General features: G+C 45.9%; 1 protein-coding gene and 1 long non-coding RNA gene across 3 annotated transcripts; one reads left to right on the forward strand and one right to left on the reverse strand.

The window, feature by feature from the left end:
- Positions 1–1,574: 1,574 nt before the first annotated feature.
- LOC307207274 lies at positions 1,575–5,982 on the forward strand. 2 transcript variants are annotated; one of them, XR_013834593.1, is made up of 3 exons: positions 2,265–3,280; positions 3,357–5,891; positions 5,950–5,982. It is a non-coding gene; the product is annotated as an uncharacterized lncRNA (long non-coding RNA). The 2 variants fall into 2 exon arrangements; XR_013834592.1 differs by lacking the exon at positions 5,950–5,982 and having other exon boundaries at positions 1,575–3,280; positions 3,357–4,598.
- On the reverse strand, positions 4,247–15,819 carry R3HDM4 (R3H domain containing 4). The gene is made up of 8 exons (XM_079960914.1): positions 15,591–15,819; positions 12,653–12,807; positions 11,795–11,913; positions 9,382–9,505; positions 8,751–8,836; positions 8,531–8,616; positions 7,272–7,327; positions 4,247–6,197 (listed from the first exon to the last, which is right to left on the reverse strand). Exons 1-8 carry the CDS (start codon positions 15,677–15,679, stop codon positions 6,094–6,096), a joined length of 819 nt encoding a protein of 272 aa, XP_079817040.1. The 5' UTR covers positions 15,680–15,819; the 3' UTR covers positions 4,247–6,093.
- Positions 15,820–20,281: the final 4,462 nt, after the last annotated feature.

Consider the following 20,281-nt stretch of genomic DNA (forward strand, 5'->3'; position numbering starts at 1 on the left):
TTTGTCTCGGGTGCACACTGACCCGAACAGAAGAGAGGGCATGTGAGACCAGCACTTAGGCAGAGCACTAAGTGGCAAAACGCAGCCAGAATTGACTCTCTCGCTCGCTCCCAAAGTGGTTGGAAATTGGAGCATCATCGCGTGAAGGTCTTTGTTCCCAGAAAACGAAAACACCCGATAATTTATTTTGCCGCTGCCGGGGAAAAAGCTTAGCATCTGTGCTCCAAAGGTGCCAATTTCAGTTCGTATCTCTGTTTTCCATTCCTCGCCCCCCCCCCAACCTTTAAATCTCCACGTTTGCACGAAGATGTCCTCGTGAAAACTCGGGAACGTTAGGCCTGTGGCCTCTCTTAGCTGTTAAAGCAGAGGTTGGAAGGGGTGCTTAGCTGAGTTCCCCACATTACGAGACAAAAGACAATCTTCACTCTCAAATTTCTGTTGCAGATTGCCTCTTACCGGTGCTTTTCTGGCAGTCTTTGGCTAAGTGCCTGGGCAATTTCTAAAGCATGGGTAGGCAAACTAACCCGGGGGCCGGATCCAACCCAGTCGCCTTCTCAATCCGGCCTGCGGACAGTCCGGGGATCAGCGTGTTTTTACATGAGTAGAATGTGTCCTTTTATTTAAAATGCATCTCTGGGTTATTTGTGGGGCCTGCCTGCTGTTTTTACACGAGTAGAACGTGTGCTTTTATTTAAAATGCATCTCTGGGTTATTTGTAGGGCCTGCCTGGTGTTTTTACACGAGTAGAATGTGTGCTTTTATTTAAAATGCATCTCTCAGTTCTTTGTGGGGCATAGGAATTCGTTCATTTTTCCTCCCAAAATATAGTCCGGCCCCCCACAAGGTCTGAGGGACAGTGGACCAGCCCCCTGCTGAAAAAGTCTGCTGACCCCTGTATCTCGCACACACCTTTGCACTGGGGAATCCAGCAAACGGAAAAACAGTAAGAGTAAGAAGAGATGGGAAGGTTAGAGGAAGAGAAGCTACCTTTTATAATATGTGCTCTCCGTGGGGCTCCCTTGGAAGGTGACCCAGAAACTGCAACTAATCCAGAATTTGGCAGCTAGACTGGGGACTGGGAGCGGAGACCATATAACACCAGTCCTGAAAGACCTACATTGGCTCCCAGGACGTTTCCGAGCACAATTCAAAGGGTTGGTGCTGACCTTGAAAGCCCTAAACGGCCTCAAAGGCCCAGTAGACCTGAAGGAGCATCTCCGGACACCCGGGTCCATCTCCCAAGGGCCTCCTGGCGGTTCCCTCCCTGCGAGAAGCGAGGTTACAGGGAACCAGGCACAGGGCCTTCTCGGTGGTGGCGCCCTCCCGTCAGATGTCAAGGAAATAAACAATCTGACTATATAGTAATTGAGGGACCTAATAGGTATCTCAAGCCATTTGCCCATAACAAAATATGTAGTGTATCTAAGTCATTGTTCAACCGAAATACAATTAAGAAGTATATTAATAGGTAAAGGGACTCCTGCCCATTAGGTTCAGTTGTGACCGACTCTGGGATTGTGGGCGCTCATCTCGCTTTACTGGCCGAGGGAGCCGGCGTACAGCTTCCAAGTCATGTGGCCAGCAGGACTGAGCCGCTTCTGGCGAACCGGAGCAGCGCACGGAAACGCCGTTTACCTTCCTGCCGGAGCGGTACCTATTTATCTACTTGCACTTTTGATGTGCTTTCGAACTGCTAGGTTGGCAGGAGCAGGGACCGAGCAACGGGAGCTCACCCCGTCATTGTGGGGATTTGAACCGCCGACCTTCTGATCGGTAAGTCCTAGGCTCTGTGGTTTAACACACAGTGAAATACAATTAAGAAGTATATTCATAGTGAAATAATTATTACGCTCCAACTTTAAATGAACACGGGCCCAATTTTCCAATCTGTTAAGGTCATCTCAAATCCCATTTCTGCCTTCTGCCACATTTGTTCCCCATCCCAGTTTGGTGTCATCTGCAAACTGGGAGGCATCGTTGATGGCTGAGTGGGGTCAGGGTCCTTCACAGCGCAAGGGCCGCACGCCTTTGTTCCCAACTTCCAGAGGGCCGGTAAGCCAAGTTTTATTTTTCCTCCTCCTCCTGAGAAAGCTATACTCACCCTTTCTGCCTCCCAACTCACACCGTTCCCAAGCTCCTGGAAATCAGCAGCGACGAAAATGCAGAAATCCACCACCTCACCTGTTGGATTTCTGTCTGCGGCTTGGAAATGCGAGCCTTTCCCCCACAGCTTCCCAACAAGTCCCCTTTCTGCATTTAAGAAAAATAATACTGCAACACCGCTCTTAAAAGCATGATTTTTTAATTATTATTTACACGAAAAACTCATTACACGGAACGTTTTATTCTTCCGGAAAATGCAAAGTTGGTTTGTACATTCGGCAGAAGGAAGGTCTCTGCGCTGTTGTAGTGCAAGGGAAGTGTGTATTGGGGGGTGTGTTTTGTGTTCAAATGCCCCCCCCCATTATTCTTGCACGTGGAAAATTAGAAAGGTTGGGCAGTGGTTTCCTTGGCAGATTAGATTTCTGCAGGAAGGGAGTTTTTCCCCAAATAGGGGGAGCTTGCAAACTTGCAAACAACTTCCCCTAAGTATATTTCAGGGGGGAATGTGTTTCCTCTGACTTTGGGCCAAGTTAATTTGGCTGCCCCCTGCAAAATCCCACTGTTTTGACACCATCGTGGCAACACAAGAGGAAGAAGAGACACTTTCCCCAAAAAAAAAACACACCCAGAAATTGTGGCATCTTCTGGGGAAACGTCTGAAAAATCACAATTAATGCAACAACTCTCAATAAGAACATTCGCAAAGGGACATTGCGGATAATCATAAAACCACACACACACAAGCAAAAACTCAACTTTGGTGTATTTTTCTGAGCATGCAACGATCAAAATAAAAATCCACATGTGATCAGTAGCCGGGGAAAAAAGGACAATAATTTAACTGATTTATAAAACCCTCTATTTCCCGATGATTCCTAGTTGGAAGGGCCCCTCAAAGGTCATCCAGGCCAGCCCCGTGCAATGCAGGAATCTTGGCTCATATCTTTATTGATCGCCAGTGGCTGAAACCTAGGCTCCCCCAGGTTAGAAATCGACCCCCTGTACAGATAGGAATTCAAACTAGCATGTGAAGGGCAGACCAGTATATCAGACAGAGGTACAGCGGGAAGCCTCCTCTAGGTTTGCCCTTTTTAAAGGATCCAAGTAATCCTGCCTGTATTATTTTATTATTTTATTCAATTAATGATGACCCTTGGGGCCGATATCCTGGGAGGAGGTTCCCTGTTGCCCCCCTGCCTGTATTATTTTATTAATTCAATTAATGATGACCCTTGGGGCTGATATCCTGGGAGGTTCCCTGTTGCCCCCCCCCCCGCCTGAATTATTTTTATTTTATTAATTTATTCAATTAATGATGACCCTCAGGGCTGATATCCTGGGAGGTTCCCTGTCGCCCCCCTGCCTGAAATATTTTTATTTTATTAATTTATTCAATTAATGATGACCCTCAGGGCTGATATCCTGGGAGGTTCCCTGTCACCCCCCTGCCTGAATTATTTTTTATTTTATTAATTTATTCAATTAATGACGACCCTCCGGCCTGATATCCTGGGAGGAGGTTCCCTGTCGCCCCCCTGCCTGTATTATTTTTTTATTTTATTAATTTATTCAATTAATGGTGACCCTCAGGGTCCCTTCCAACTCTATAATTCTGCGATTCTAACAACATAAAGACCACAGGTTTCCCTGCCCTGCCCTACAGAGGGAAAGGAATCCGTTCCCGAGGAACAGGCTCGGCTAAATTCCTTTTTAAGGTTTAGTAACTTGCGTAGACTTCTTTGGAACCGACGGCGATGCACGTTTCAATTTAATTTAATATTTTTAAAAACTCGCTTTATGGCACGACAGAGCAATTTGGGGAAAACCAAACGAATGAAAGAACCAGCAGCAAAGAAGATGGGATAATTAATTATTATTATTTTGCCAGGGTCATTTCATCAGTAGATAGCAATCTGGGGGGAAACCGAAAACAAAATCTGAATCCATTGGCCATAAAACGTACGGACACACACCTATTATCTTTAAAAATACACTATATTACATTTTACAAAACGCGGTCTGGCTTCTGACAACTTGGGAGGTGGTTGGCAAAATAAAGGGGGAACCTGCAATTGTCATTCATACGTTTAGAAAATGAGGCAGTTCGGCTGAGAACAGATGGCTGCTGTGTTTTTTTTTGGGGGGGGGTGTAGTTTCGCTACAGACAGGATGCCACCCTACCCCCAAAATTCAGAGAAATTCGGATTACGAATCAAAGCACCGTTAAGGCCAGTTAGAAGAGTTTTTCCTCCTTTTGCAGGAGGCACCCAATTTCCAAGAGGCGTTGAGTCCCCCGCCATCCCATAATAAAAGAGCGTTGCGACAGAAACAAACAAAGCCCGTTGAAACTAAGAAGAAGAACCTCCAGTCCCAAGAGCAGTCTACCTCTGCCCAGAAGCCAGATGGGATTGACAGCTGTTTCCTGGCACGACCCCCCCTGTGAGGCGGACCCGATCCTCTGCCGAACTTGAAAAAAAGGGTCTTGCGCACCCCCCCCCCAAAAAAAATTATTCAGAATCCAAGGCGCTTGTGGGAAAACCCAAATTTTGCCACTTTAAAATCGAGCCGAGCCGAAGCTGAAGCCAGCCGTTATAACACCAGCTCTCTAACATTTGCTTTCCAAAAACCAGGGATATATATATAAATAGATAATTGTCTCCAGGAGGTCAGAACGGCAACTGCAATGGCGACAGATAGGAGAGGCGTTGCAGTTCTTTCCAGAAAGTTCGCGGGAGAGAGGAAAGCTTTTCCCGAAAAAGCAAGAAGCGAAGGATTTCCCTTTTTTCGTATTGCAAAAACACAAAATTAAAAAATGACTGTGTCAAATAGGGTCGAAGAAATCGCCCCTTTTCAAATGCTCCAAATTTGAGATGCGATACTTTTATTTGCAGGGAGTTGTAGCCCACTCGCACTGAGCCATTTATAAATCCTGTTTTTTTCAAAGAAGGAGGGACCTATTAAAAATATACGTATTTTTATAAATTGCTTGCAGACTAAATTACGGGCGGCGTTTAAAAATCAAAGGATTGTTTTAAAAATCAAGCGGCCTGGACAACTGAGTCGAACGACGCAACGCAACCCTATTTTTGGGGTGCACGGCCTTAAAAAAGGGGTGAGTTTTCACCCAGGCCCCCCACAAACTTTGTGGTCTCCCCCTCCCATCAGCTTCGTTAACTCCGAACCCCAAAATACAGCACCCCCCCTCAAAACTGGTGCCAAACTTTTGCGGTCCTTTTTTCGCGGAGAAAAAACAGCCCGCGTTTTGCGGCACCCCCCAAAAACAGAGCAATAGATAGACCCTCAAACCCAGGGGTCACCCCCCTAAAACCCCAATGAGTTGAAGGATCTATGGCTCCGTTTTGCGGGGGCTGCAAAATGTGGGGCGTTTTCGCTGCAAAACGTTTGCCCGGCTACGATTGGGAGTGAATCGGATGACATTGGGTTTGGGGGCGACCCCGTGACACCCCCTTCCCCGGTTCGAGGGTCTATGGCTGTTTGTGGAGTGTGGCAAAAAGGGGGGTTCTCTGCATAAAAAAACCCACAAAAACCGACTGCAAATCTTTTGCACCAGTTTCGAGGGGGTTCCCGTTTTTGGGGTTCGCCGTTAACGAAGCTCAGCATGGACGGGGGGTGATGGAAGTGGGGGGGCTCCCCACATCCAGGACTTCCCAGGCAGAATCGGGGCCTCCAAAATAGGCCGGGGGCTCTTACTCTGAGGGAGGGGCCGGTAACAAAAGCATCGTCTGGCCTGCATCTTTTGGGTACCCGAGATGGGAGGCAGTTGCTAGGCAACCACAGACAACATCCTGCATCTTTTGGGTACCCAAGGTGGGAGGTGGTTGCTAGGCAACCACAGACAACATCCCTAGCCAAGTCCCTTCCTGCCAAAACTCATTTGCCTTTAAATTGTTTTTTAAAAAGCCAACGGAAGCAGAAATTTCAAAGGGGGTGGGGTGGGACGGACCCCCGGAAGACGACCCAGAACCGCCATCAGCTCATTTGCTCCAGGTAAGTCGAAAGAAGCGGATCCGGAGGCAGGAAGATGGTGTGTTTGTTGCTCACTTTCATCTGTCGTTTTCCTTCGTAGTCAGAACCTAAGACGGATGATATAATAATCATAATAATCATAAAAATACCAATAACAAACTTAGTTGGTCTCTAAGGTGCTACTGGAAGGAATTTTTTGTCTGCTTGTTTGGTAATAATAATGATGATGATAATAATTTTGGTTTATGTAAACACCTTGAAAAAGAGAAGAACAAGGTGTTCTTATCCAAAAGGAAACAAGGAAATACAATGGGACCTTGGTTCCCAGACGCCGCAACCCCTGAAGTGAGTGTTCTGGTTTTCAAACGTTTTTCGGAAGACAAACGTCCGACGCGGCTGTCGGCTATTGTTTCCGGGGCGCCAGCGCCAATCAGAAGCCGCGCCTCGGTTTCTGAACATTTTGGACATCAAATGGACTTCCAAAACTGGTTAAGTTTGGCGCTTTTGTTTTTGCTATTTATTTTGCGTTTTTGTTTCTGAGGCTTTTCCAGGTTCATTTGTTTTTGTGACTGTGCGGAACCCAGTTCAGCTACTGATGGATTGGTTGTGTGGCTGCGGAAATGGATAAAAGCCCCTCACCCAAACAATGACTATGATCAGTGCAGGTGAGAAAAAACACTAATTTTAATTTTTATCATCTACAATACTGCCTTATTTATTTTATAGTACAGCACATTGATTCTTGCTTTCGTTTTGTGGCTCAATGGTCTCGTTAGATGCTAAAATTCATGTTAAATTGCTGTTTTAGTCTGGAACGGATTAATCCGCTTTGCATGACTTTCTATGGGAAAGCGCTGCCTTGGTTTTGGAACGCTTTGGTTTTGGAACGGACTTCTGGAACAGATTAAGTTTGAGAATCAAGGGACACCTGTAGAATGAAAACCTTAGGAGATATTTGGGGGGGAAAGTTGGGCGGGGGAAGAAGGGCTTCCCAATTGCCATTTTTTAAATAAAAAAAGTTATTTTCTACTTATCATCCAGCCACCGAGGCCGGAAGCGAAGGCAAAGGCGGATCAGAAGGGCCTCGCCCTCTCTGCAAGGGAGAGATAGCCCCGTTCGACACGGGGAAGCAAGTTTCCTCCCAAAATAAATACGAAATAATATCAGAAAGGAGCCCTTACTGGCAGAAACAAGGTCCATGTATTGGCAGACGGCGTGAAGGAGAAGCCGTTCGAAGCTGCAAGAAAAGAGATTGAAAAAACACGTTTTTATCCCTTTCTGCAAGTTCTTTCCTTAGGTTCAATTCACAATTCTGGTTCCCCATTCTTCCCTTATGTTCCCAATTCTTTCCTTAGGTTCAATTCACAATTCTGGTTCCCCATTCTTCCCTTATGTTCCCAATTCTTTCCTTAGGTTCAATTCACAATTCTGGTTCCCCATTCTTCCCTTATGTTCCCAATTCTTTCCTTATGTTCAATTCACAATTCTGGTTCCCCATTCTTCCCTTATGTTCCCAATTCTTTCCTTATGTTCCAATTCACAATTCTGCTTCACATTTCTTTCCTTAGGTTCCCAATTCTTCCCTTACGTTCAATTCCCGTTACGTCGATTTGCCCTTACGTTTACAAAACGATATTATATATACCTTCGCGGAACGGAAGAATTTGCAGCATCAAACCCCCCCCCCCCCGCCTGTTTTCAACCATTACTTATTTCTATATTGACTTCTCTTTCTTATCATCTTGCGTTGGGCAACTCCCCCCCCCCGCCAGAAAATTAACTTCCTACTCTCCATCCTATGTAATAATAATAATTTTTTTATTTATATCCTGCCCTTCCCGGTTCAGAAAACCGGGCTCGCAATGAATTTAAAACACTTGTGATACAACAAAAAAAAAAAGCATAAAATACAATATAAAGCATGAATAACAATAAATTCAGAATTCAAAAATCAATTTAGGGGGGAAAACCCATTCAATAAACAATAGCTGGCTGGCTAAATTAGTCCCATTTGGGCCAGCGAGGAGACCAGGGGAGAATTAGCTGTGGGATCCCAGAGCGGGGAATCTTCATAAATAGGGAAGGAAGGGGAATAAGAGATCAGGCTAAGTTCCAACTGAAAGCCAGGAAATTAATAATAATAATAATAATAATAAATTTTATTTATATCCCGCCTCCCCAGCCGAAGCCGGGCTCAGGGCGGCTAACAACAATAAAATAATACAACAGGAAATTATTAATAGGAAATAATTAATAGGAAATTAACTTCCTATTTTCCATCCTTTATAGATCCTCTACTCTGGATACGTCCGGTTCCCATTTCCCAACAGCTGTTGGCTTTATCAGTACGAAAACCCCAAAAAAAACAACGTTGTGCATCGCCTTCTGTACTACAATTCCCATCCGGCCGTGGCACCCGGTGCAAGAACCGTTTGGTCACCTGTTGTCCATCATTGCCGTGTAGACGGAACGAGGGCTGTTCGAGAAAAAGGCCAATAGCTCATCTTCGAAGCACTCCAGGGTCCCCTGGGCGAAAAATAGAAGCAGCAGCAAATAACAACAAAGCAATTTTATTATTTGTACCCCGCGCCCAGGCAAAGCTGCCACAGCAAAGGTTCCCAGGCGCCGGTTTCTTCTTCGGTCCTGCGTTCGAAACCTACCATGGGGATACGGCTCCGCTTCAGCGTGGTCCTCAGGCGCCGGCTGATGCGCTGGAAACACTCTTGCGGGGTGTAAGCGGCGTGTTCTGCAACGGAAAGAGGAGGAAAACAGGTTGTGCGGTTCCTGCATCGCACGGGGTTGAGATAAATGACCCTGCGGTGTCCCTTCCACCTCTGCACTTTCGCAGTTCTAAGGGGAAGAACAGGGACCAGGGGCTTCTACCTTGTTTAGATTATACGTAAATTTGGCACTACCAGGAAGGGTAGGGAGCCTTCCCCCCCCCCAGCTGTTGCTCCTGAACAGGGAGCGTTCGAGGGTAGACTGCTCTTGCATATGGAGGTTCAGATGAAAGCAGAAATCTCTCTAACTCCCTTCAAGAGCAAAGAAGCTCTGGAAACTTGAGTTGGGAAGACAGAGAGAGAGGGAGAGAGAGGGGGAGAGAGAGAGAAGGAAGGAAGGAAAAAGAAACTGAGAGAGGAGAGAAGGAAGGAAGGAAGAAAGGAAGGAAGGGGAGAGAGAGAGAGAGAAGGAAGGAAGGAAGGAAGGAAGGGAGAAAGAGAAGGAAGGGGGTTTTTTGTCCCAGAAATGCAAAACATCCCTGCCAGGCAGTCCAGGCCAAACCCTCCATACCTTTCCACTTGACATCTGCTTTTTCGGCCAGTTTGCTCTTCTGCTTCTTCGCCGCCTCCTCTTCCAGGTACAAGAGAACTCGCTCTTGTTCCTCGCCGGAGCGGTTCATGAAGTCGTTCCAAATCTTAGCCGAGACACACACACAAAAATGAGAGAAGCCCATTAACGCACAACCCTCTCAGCCCATCCTGAGTCAAAAACCCAGCGACTGGAGCGGGAAAAAGAGCTGCGTTTCCCAGGGCCGTTAATTTTATTTTATTTTCCCATCGGAAGATCAAGCCACTTTCGAGTTGATTAAGTGGGCGGAAAGCCGGAGAACCCAAAGTGTGGTTTGTGCAGGTTCCAAGCAGAACTTGAGACTCTGAATATCAGGGTTGTGGGTTTTATCCAGAGTGTGCATAAAAATCAGTGATTTTTTTAAAATTTAAATCGGATTTTTTTTTTTTAAAAAAATGGATATATGTATTTTTTTAAAAAAATGCTTTTGGAGAAAAAAATCTTTCTAAACGTAGTTTTCTATTTAAGTTAAAGTCCAAAGGCCTATAAGGATTTGTTTTAAGTTTTTCATGTGTGCTAAAACTCAGTCTAAGTTGGTTTTTTTAATGCTTTTAACAAACACATGCTGCAATGTTACTGTTTTTGATTTAAATTGGATTTTTGGAACGGACTTCCGGAACGGATTAAGTCTGAGAACCAAGGTACCACTGTTTTTAAAACTGAGTTTGTCTATTTATTTTAAAATAGGGTTTATGTATTTATTTAGGTTGGCCGAGTTACAGCAAACTGCACATCAGGAAGAACTTTCTGAAAGTAAGAATTGTTCGATTGTGGGTGGTTTTTAAGTAGGGTTGCAATTGTGCAATTTAAGTCTTTTCGGCAATCGCTCCACCTAAGGTAACTCAAAATAATTTTGCAATTAAAAAGACACGTGCAATAAAAACAGCTCACATGATTTGATACATAAGGCGAAACAATTAAAAGATTGCTTTCGTACGCAAAAACGTTTTGTGGTTTTGCAGAAACAAGCTGCAATATGTTAAAAAAAAAAAAAAGGTCTCATATCGGATACATGTTATTAAAACAACAACAACCCTCCTTTATCGCGCACCATCACTCCCAACTGGAACCTGAGTTCGAAAGACGAATTCCGGAACCGGGTACGGAAAAAAGGCTTCGGAATTCAGAACGCAGACTCGTTCAGATCCCAATTCCTGCACAGGGCTAAAAAGGACGAGCAGGGGCTGCTTCAAAGTCCGCAAAGCTTTCAGAATTAAAAACGTGCAAAAGCGGCTGAGGTCTAGCAAGGCTCTCTTTCCATCTGACAGCTCAGGTCCAGCAAAGTTCCTTTCCCACTGCAGCTCAGGTCTTGCGAAACAATTTGCTTTAACCTCGCAGCCAATTTGACCGAATAAATCAAAACCGAATTTGGGCGAGATGCAATTCCCAGATACGAAATGCAAATTTGAAATGTTGTTGAATTGTTGATTCGTTTGAATACAGAAAAGATGCAATTTGCAAAATAATGATAATAATAATAATAATAATAATAATAATAATAATAATAATAATATATCATTTATACCCCGCCCATCTGGCTGGGCTTCCCCAGCCACTCTGGGCGGCTTCCAAAAAAATATTAAAATACTGTGATACATCAAACATTAAAAGCTTCTCCAAACAGGGCTGCCTTCAGATGTCTTCTAAAAGTCTCGTAGTTGTTGTTCTCTTTGACATCTGGTGGGAGGGCGTTCCACAGGGAGGGCGCCACCACCGAGAAGGCTGGTTCCCTGTAACTTGGCTTCTCACAGTGAGGGAACCGCCAGAAGGCCCTCGGAGCTGGACCTCGGTGTCCGGGCTGGACGATGGTGGTGGAGACACTCCTTCAGGTCTACTGGGCCATTTAGGTCTTTAAAGGTCAGCACCAACACTTTGAAATGTGCTAGGAAACGTACTGGGAGCCAATGTAGGTCTTTCAGGACCAGTGTTATGTGGTCCCGGCGGCCATTCCAAGTCCCCAGTCTGGCTGCCGCATTCTGGATTAGTTGCAGTTTCCGGGTCACCTTCAAAGGGAGCCCCACGGAGAGCGCATGGCAGTAGTCCAAGCGGGAGATAACCAGAGCATGCGCCACTCTGGCAAGGCAGTCTGCGGGCAGGGAGGGTCTCATCCTGCGTACCGGATGGAGCTGCCCTGGACACAGAATTGACCTGCGCCTCCATGGACAGCTGTGAGTCCAAAATGACCCCCAGGCTGCGCACCTGGTCCTTCGGGGGCCCAGTCACCCCATTCAGTACCAGGGAGTACCCCACACCAGCCCGCCCCCTGTCCCCCAAAAACAGTCCTTCTGTCTTGAGCTGAGCTGTGCCTCTCAAGGAAGAGAGCTGGAATTTAACCAAAAAAGACCACAACGCGTACCTTGACGTACGTCTCGTTGTTGCAGGCTTCAGTGAAGATGCTCGGATTGGCCGGGTGGACGATCTCCCCATCTTCCCCTGTGCATTCGTCTTGCTCCAGGAGAGTCATCAGATAACGTGCTGGAGGGGAAACACAGAATTCACGATACACCTCTGCAGGTTAGCAATGGGTCGAAACTAGGGTACAAAGCCAAAATCTGCATATATTGCTCCGCCCACTTTTGCAGCTGGCCCCGCCTAAGCTGGCCTGTCCCCAGAACAGAATTCGGCCCCCCAGCCGGAAAACCCTTCCCCTATTATGATGCAACACGGCTCAGAATTGCAGAGGCTCCAAACCCGTGCAATGCAGGAATCGAACCTGCAACCTTGAGATTAGGAGTCTCAATTTTTGGAGAATTATTAGATTAAATTAATTGAACGAGATTCAAGAATGTAAACAAGATGATAAATTGCTGGAAAAAGGTTATAATGATGTAAGTGGGAGTGGGAGACGTGAGGGAGTCCAAAGAAGTTTTGAAAAAATGTGTTATGATTCATGTCATATTGTTTATCATTTTTGCATTTTGTATTTATTTAAAAAATTTCAATAAATATTTATATATATATAAAAAAAAGAGATTAGGAGTCTCAGGCTCAAGAGATTGCAGCAGTCTGGGGCTTTTTAGCTCAAGGGAGACTCAAACGCGCGACCCGGTGTTTATAAGAGCCTCGCATTCTACGGACTGAGCTCTCCCCAGCTCAGAGCAGCTCGGTCCAGGGTTCGAGCCCCGCGGGTTGGACTAGATGACCCCCGGGTCCCTCGCGACTCTTCTGCGATCCCACTGGGCAGAGAGAGGCGCCCCCCAACCCGAAACTCAACTGTTCTCGAGGCGCTGAAGGCTCTTGCGCCCTTTGGCCCGGGGGATGAGATCCGAGTTTCGTATGGCTTGGTTGATGTAGTACTGCTTTCGCTTCGCCGGGGAAAACCTCTTGGCGGCGGGGCTGGCCAGCGGCGGGAGACAATCCTCGATCCTTCTGCAAAAAGGGGAAGCGAAGCATTTTTAAAAATTGGCAGGCTCTCTGCAGCCGTGACCCACATAAAATAAAAGAGCCCCCCAAATTCAAGAGAACTGCGTCAATCCATTTTTATCAATGCAAAGAGCAGAAATAATCTGATTTATTGCAAACAAGTGTCATATTCCAGGAGCGAGCGCCATTCCACCTTGCCAAAAGCAAGGGTGTTTCAGCCTTTTTTATTTATTTTCCCCCCAATAATATTTACTAAGTTTCCTACAAATACCACACGTACAATATAATCAATGAAACAAAAAGGAAAAGGAAACGGAAACAAATATAGCAAACGATAACCAAAAATACAACCACAAACGTATAGACAATAAAAATTAATTAATCAATTAAAAATCCAACAAATTACTTGACTTCCTCTAATCTCTTCCATCTGAATTTCCTTGTAACTGAACGTAGCAGTTTTCCAATATTGTTAATCAAAAATAAAATATTCCAATTATAATCAAATTTCTTAACATTCTATTTCTCATTTATTTATTTAATCCTAATTTAATCCTAGGCCTATTTGGTGCTTTCAAGTAAGTACTAATCTTTAATGTTACAATATTTATTCAAATATTCTTTAAATTTCTTCCAGTCTTCTTGATATTCCTCTTCTTTCTGTTTGCGGATTCTCCCCGTGAGTTCAGCCAGCTCCATAAAGTCCACCATCTTCATCTGCCATTCTTCCACAATTGGTAGTTCTTGTGTTTTCCATTTTTTGGCTATTAAAATTCATGCAGCGGTTCTGACATACAAAAATATCTTTACATCTTTCTTGGGCAGATCGGGACCTAATATTCCAAGGAGAATGGCCTCTGGTTTCTTTATAAATGTATATTTCATCATTTTTAAAAATTCATTATAAATCTTTTCCCAGAAGTCTTTTACCTTGGGACGGGTCCACGACATATGATAAAAAGTACCTTCCTTTTCTTTACATTTCCAACATAAATTTTTTAAATTGTATTTTAAATTGGTTTTTTTCTTTTTCTCTTTTTCCCCTATTATGTTTTTACTGTGATTTTATTGGTGTTATCTGCCCTGAGACCGGCTCTGGCCGGGGAGGGCGGGGTATAAATAAAATTTATTATTATTATTATTATTATTATTATTATTATTAATTATCACAGTTATGGTAAATCGTGGCTAGTTTAACAGGGGTCAAGTTGATTCAGCCTTTTTTAGGAATGCAAGCAAACAACTTTGCAAATAAGAAGTGCAACCGGTTTGACTACCAGCCTGAAGCAGGAACTTCGTCAAAGGAAAGGGAAGTTGTACCCAGCCTTGCGGACGCTTCGAGCTGAAATTTGGGGTCCCTTCCAACTCTGCAATTCTATGAATAAAGATCAGGTTTGCAAAATTTATGGCTTTTGCGGCGGTTTGCTAGATGCTATAAAGTGAGGAGAAAGAGATGCTCTCCTCCAAAACTGGCATATGCAGGTATTTTTAATACCTGCAGTTGATGTCACTCAAGGAAGTTTATTCAGAGATGAGTAAGCGAGGCAAGTCATGTTTTCCTCCGTCGTGTATTTGTGTTTGTGTTTGTGTTGCCTAACAACCCAAATCATCTCTGGTGAAACCATGGCAAAAGGCTGCCTAAAATGTACCGTCTTGCCGGCGGAACTACCCGCCACAAGAGACAGTTTCAGTACCTTTTAGGCCGGGCAATGAGGAAGGGCTGCTTCTGCCAAGCTCCGAGGCGCCTTCGAAATGTCAGCTAAGCCAAACCGGCTGGATGTGCGTGTGTTTGCACATTGCGTCCCGCGCACCAAGCTCACGGTCTCCCCGGTTGTTGTTGTTTAGTCGTTTAGTGGTGTCCGCCTCTTCGTGACGCCCTGGACCAGAGCACACCAGGCCCTCCTGTCTTCCACTGCCTCCCGCAGTTTGGTCAAACTCATGCTGGTAGCTTCGAGAACACTGTCCCACCATCTCGTCCTCTGTCGTCCCCTTCTCCTTGCGCCCTCCATCTTTCCCAACATCAGGGTCTTTTCCAGGGAGGCTTCTCTTCTCATGAGGTGGCCAAAGTACTGGAGCCTCGGCTTCAGGATCTGTCCTTCCAGTGAGCACTCAGGGCTGATTTCCTTCAGAATGGAGAGGTTTGATCTTCTTGCAGTCCATGGGACTCTCAAGAGTCTCCTCCAGCACCAGAATTCAAAAGCATCCATTCTTCGGCGATCAGCCTTCTTTATGGTCCAGCTCTCACTTCCATACATCACTACTGGGAAAACCAGAGCTTGAACTATACGGACCTTTGTCGGCAAGGGGTGATGTCTCTGCTTTTTAAGATGCTGTCTAGGTTTGTCATCGCCTTTCTCCCAAGGAGCAGGCGTCTTTTAATTTCATGGCTGCTGACACCATCTGCAGTGATCATGGAGCCCAAGAAAGTAAAATCTCTCCCTGCCTCCATTTCTTCCCCTTCTATTTGCCAGGAGGTGATGGGGTAGCCTTCTCCAAATCAGGGACCCCCAAACGGAGTCTGACCTGGCGAGCTCTCCGCACCCCGATTTCCTGAGTTGCGCCACCGCAATGGAACCTCCAGTTACAGGAGAAGTCTATCTTAGGAGATGGATCAACTTGCTTGCTCCCGGAAGGAAACAGCTGTTGCATTGCCTGTTTGCTTGCAAGCTTCTTGCAAAGGTTGCTAGACCCACCCTGCTTTTACTGTTTTAAAGAAATCAATTGAAATCTCCTTTTTCCCAAATAAGAGCCACAGATATTCAGTGGCAAGGCTGCCCCCCCTTACTCACCCATAGGGCTGGTTTAGGGGGGCTCCCGGTTGCTCCTGCTGGCCGCCTCCTCTTGCACCGCCAGGATCTGTCCCCTTCAGCACCACCATGGCTCGCCCGGATTGCAACCCCAAGCCAACAAGATCCTGATGTCCGGGACCCGGATACCACCCCAGGTTTTTGGAAAGGCACCCGGCCCAGCTGCCGCCCCCCCCCCCGGCTGCACCGCCCCAGGAAGACGCGTCAGCTCCGGGGGGAGGAGGGGAGCAAAGGGCTGGAGGAAGAGGCGGCGCGACAGGGCGGGATGGAGTTCCGCCTCCCTTGCGAAAAGCAAAAGCTGATGCAACGGACGCAGCCGCGTTTGCAATGTGCAGTTTGCTCCGGGCTTTGCAGGGCGCGGCGCTGCACGGGATGTGTTTGCGTGGCGTTGCATTGCAGCGCGTGAGAGTTTTGCAGTTGCATTGCATGGAGTGTTTGCATTGAACTGAGTGTGTGCGTGCATTTAACGGAGTGTGTCTGCATTGCACGGTGTGTGTCTGCATTGCACGTAGTGTGTGTGTGCATTGCACGGAGTGTGTGTGTGTGCCTTGCATGGCGTGTGTAGTTACGTTGCACAGTGTGTGTGTGTGCTTGCATTGCACGGACTGTATGGTTTCATTGCACGGAGTGTGTGCCTTGCATGGAGTGTGCATTGCACAGAGTGTGTGTGTGTGTGCCTTGCACGGCGTGTGTAGTCGCATTGCAGGGAGTGTGTGTGCCTTGCACCGAGTGTGTGTTTGCATTGCACAGTGTGCATTGCACGGATTATGTGTGCATTGCACGGACTGTATGGTTGCATTGCACGGAGTGTGTGTGTGTGCCTTGCATGGCGTGTGTAGTTACACTGCACAGTGTGTGTGTGCTTGCATTGCACGGACTGTATAGTTTCATTGCACGGAGTGTGTGCCTTGCATGGAGTGTGCATTGCACAGAGTGTGTGTGTGTGCCTTGCACCGAGTGTGTGTTTGCATTGCACAGTGTGCATTGCACGGATTATGTGTGCATTACACGGACTGTATGGTTGCATTGCACGGAGTGTGTGCCTTGTACTGCATTGCAAAGGGCTTTTTTTGCATACCACTGCAACGGTATGTGTGCTTGTGCACTGGACAGCACTGCAAGAGATCTGCAGTTGTGGCCGCTGCGAGGACCTCCAGATGTTGCTGTCCTCCTACCACCCAATTCCCAGCCCCTTAGCCAGCATGCCCAATGGTCAGGGACGAGGAGAGTTATAATTCAGCTCTGTGGTTGGGTCTCCCTGCCAGCAGCAGGCACAAAGATCAGGGCTGGATGGGAGTCCAGCAACCTCTGCAAAACCCCTGCTTCCCCATCCCTTGCGCCACCAGCAAAGCAAACTCCTTGTTGCGCCTCTGCATGAGTCCCTGCTCTGTCTTGCATTAGGATTGAGCCCCAAACAGAAGCCCCGGCAGACATTGCAGGACTCCAGGGCCTCCTCTCAGCTCCAGCCAATGGGCGTTCCCATGGGGAGGGGCGTCGCCTGACGACAGCAGCCCTCATTTGCATACTGCCATCCCCACAATTCAATGCGGTTGGACACCATTAGGAATGTACCATACTTCACATATGCGTTGGAAATAAAGCACCAAGTTATCTTTCGGAAGCGAGAAGAAGATTTTAAAATAATAACATAAGCAAAGACTTGGTAAATAAATAAATAAAAATTGAAAGAGCAATTCATTTTAGTTCACTATAACTTTCAGGTTCTCTGTAAGGAAGCCTTTAAATACGAGATGGAGCAGACACTCATTTGTGCTCGCTTCGGCAGCACATATACTAAAATTGGAACGATACAGAGAAGATTAGCATGGCCCCTGCGCAAGGATGACACGCAAATTCGTGAAGCGTTCCATATTTTGGGACAGCCCGGCATTACTTTTATTGACCAGCAGCCTCACGCCCAAGACACGCCTCTTTTCCTTCCGTTTGCAAACTCCACATTACTTGCAACCCCTTTTGCGTCCCTCTTTACCCCCAACCACACCCCAAAAACCCTCTTTCCAAAAATGCCACCTGATTGCAACCTGGCTATTGCACCCCAATAATCATATATTAATGCATGCATGCAGCAATTGATGCAGTAATATGCATGCATATTCAAAACCAGCAAAACAGACCGTGCTGTTATTTATTAGTTCCACCTCCTTTTTTTGCCTTTTGTCTCTCCCCCAGTTTGCAAACCCCACACCGCTCCCCAAAAAACAGAACATTTTAATGGGTCGTGCATGCTCCTATCTTTGCTTTCCACCAATGCAGAACCGTGTAATCTGGGTGCAAGCTCAGAGGAGAGCTGTGGAAACCTCTGGAGGTGTTTTTTTGCACGCTCTCCAACTCACCCTCCAGTTTGCAAACCTCCAAATGGTTCACCACCGTTTATTACTACTATAAAACGTAGTATTATTTATGGTTTGAATGCAACGTGCACCCCATAATCTCACCTTTTGGGAAATTAGGACGCCCCTGAAGGGTTTTGAACAAAGGATGAAGCAATAAATAATAGTATGTTTTGCTGGTCTTAATGCAGCCCCATGCATAGTCAAGGCGCAATTGTCACCCCTTAAATGGCAAGTATTTAAAAAGAGCCTTTGGGTGATGCATGAAAATGCAAATGGTGGTGAATCATTTGGAGGTTTGCAAACTGGAGGGCGAGTTGGAGAGCGTGCAATAAAAGCTCCGGAGGTTTCAACAGCTCTCCTCTGAGCCTGTACCCAGATCACAGTGTAGCACCCTGCTTGTGGTTAACGCTTAGCTGGAATGAAATATTCAACGCAGCAATAGAGAAATTAAAATAATAATTTATTTGTCAGACAAATAAATGAGAGGCACAGTGGTATATGGTTACCAAGCTCTGGCCTGGCCTCCTGCCATTCTGGCCAGCACTTATATTTCCTTAATCCAGCCCCCTTGCTCCTCCTGTGGCTGCCTCTGTCCAATCAGCCTGGTTGAAATTCCTATTGGCTGTTTGCTAGAACCAATCACAAAAGATACACCCATTTCTCTTGCCCTTTTATGGAAATCAAAAAGCTATATATTCTTCTATCTATAAATGACAAATAAGTAGTAATATATCTTACATGTGTCTCAACAAGGAACCTTAATTACCAGCTCACCTCTTGCCCTCCTTGCCCTATTGCCCTCCAAAACAAATGGTTAATCTTAAATTTTTATCTTAAACAGATGTCAAGGATCTTGAGTTCACATCATCATTGAAAGATCTCCTTCTTTGGAGGTCTTTAAACAAAGGCCTGACAACCATATGTGTGCTCTAATGATGTTTCCTGCTTGGCAGGGGGCTGGACTCGATGGCCCCTGTGGTCTCTTCCAACTATATGAAATAAGAATCTAGCATAAGCATTTAACATTTCTTAGTTTCTATATCCTTTGCATAATTACATTTAAGCCAATATATTTCATACATTATCATAGATAGCTTTTTAGAAGAATAGACCTTCTCAAAGTAAAAAGGAAGGAACAGTTTACAGCCTCAAAATAAAATAGGAAGAAGCCTCTTCTTCTGTTTACACCCCCCTTCTCCAGCCAGCTGCTTTTTCCATTTGCTCTTGCCCTTTAACCTTAGGAAAATATGGCTCAAGTTTAATGGGAGGCACATGGTTTTATTTTACTATTTACCAACTCTTAATTATGTTTTTTCTCAGCTTTTTATATTTTGTAATATGTAGGGTCAGTGTAACCTTTGCTCTCAGCCTGTAATTCCCTTTTTACGACTTTGAGAATTGTTTTCTGCTATAAATCAGGGGGCCCCCTTGTCTAGGAGGAAGAACATTGCCAAGGTTCTTAGGCAGCTGGTCTTCTGCCTGGCATGAAACATTTGAAAATCTTTAAGCTCTTTTTAAAATGCAGGCCCTGATCAAAATATAAGCCTTGATAAAAATGCAGGCTATGATTAGATGCCTCAACAGGGTTCTGCATTGTTGTTGTTTAGTTGTGTCCGCCTCTTGGTGACCCCCTGGACCAGAGCACGCCAGGCCCTCCTGTCTTCCACTGCCTTCCGCAGTTTGGTCAGACTCATGTTTGTAGCTTCGAGAACACTGTCCAACCATCTCGTCCTCCGTCGTCCCCTTCTCCTTGTGCCCTCCATCTTTCCCAACATCAGGGTCTTTTCCAGGGAGTCTTCTCTTCTCCTGAGGTGGCCAAAGTCTTGGAGCCTCAGCTTCAGGATCTGTCCTTCCAGTGAGCACTCAGGGCTGATTTCCTTCCGAATGGAGAGGTTGGATCTTCTTGCAGTCCATGGGACTCTCAAGAATCTCCTCCAGCACCAGAATTCAAAAGCATCCATTCTTCGGCGATCAGCCTTCTTTATGGTCCAGCTCTCACTTCCATACATCACTACTGGGAAAACCAGAGCTTTTACTATACGGACCTTTGTTGGCAAGGTGATGTCTCTGCTTTTTAAGATGCTGTCTAGGTTTGTCTTTGTTTTTCTCCCAAGGAGCAGGCGTCTTTTAATTTCATGACTGCTGTCACCATCTGCAGTGATCATGGAGCCCAAGAAAGTAAAATCTTTCACTGCCTCCATTTCTTCCCCTTCTATTTGCCAGGAGGTAATGGGACCAGTGGCCATGATCTTCGTTTTTTTGATGTTTGCGCTTCAGACCATATTTTGCGCTCTCCGCTTTCACCCTCAATAAAAGGTT

Source organism: Podarcis cretensis (assembly GCF_951804945.1).
Source record: "Podarcis cretensis genome assembly, chromosome: 18".
NCBI lineage: Eukaryota > Metazoa > Chordata > Lepidosauria > Squamata > Lacertidae > Podarcis > Podarcis cretensis.

Coding starts and splice junctions, on each gene's coding strand:
- R3HDM4 (XM_079960914.1), bottom strand. CDS start 15,679: ATGGTGGTGCTGAAGGGGACAGATCCTGGCGGTGCAAGAGGAGGCGGC. Junction 8,837..9,381: donor AGCAGATGTCAAGTGGAAAG/GTATGGAGGGTT, acceptor TTTCCGTTGCAG/AACACGCCGCTTACACCCCG. Junction 6,198..7,271: donor CATGGACCTTGTTTCTGCCA/GTAAGGGCTCCT, acceptor CATCCGTCTTAG/GTTCTGACTACGAAGGAAAA.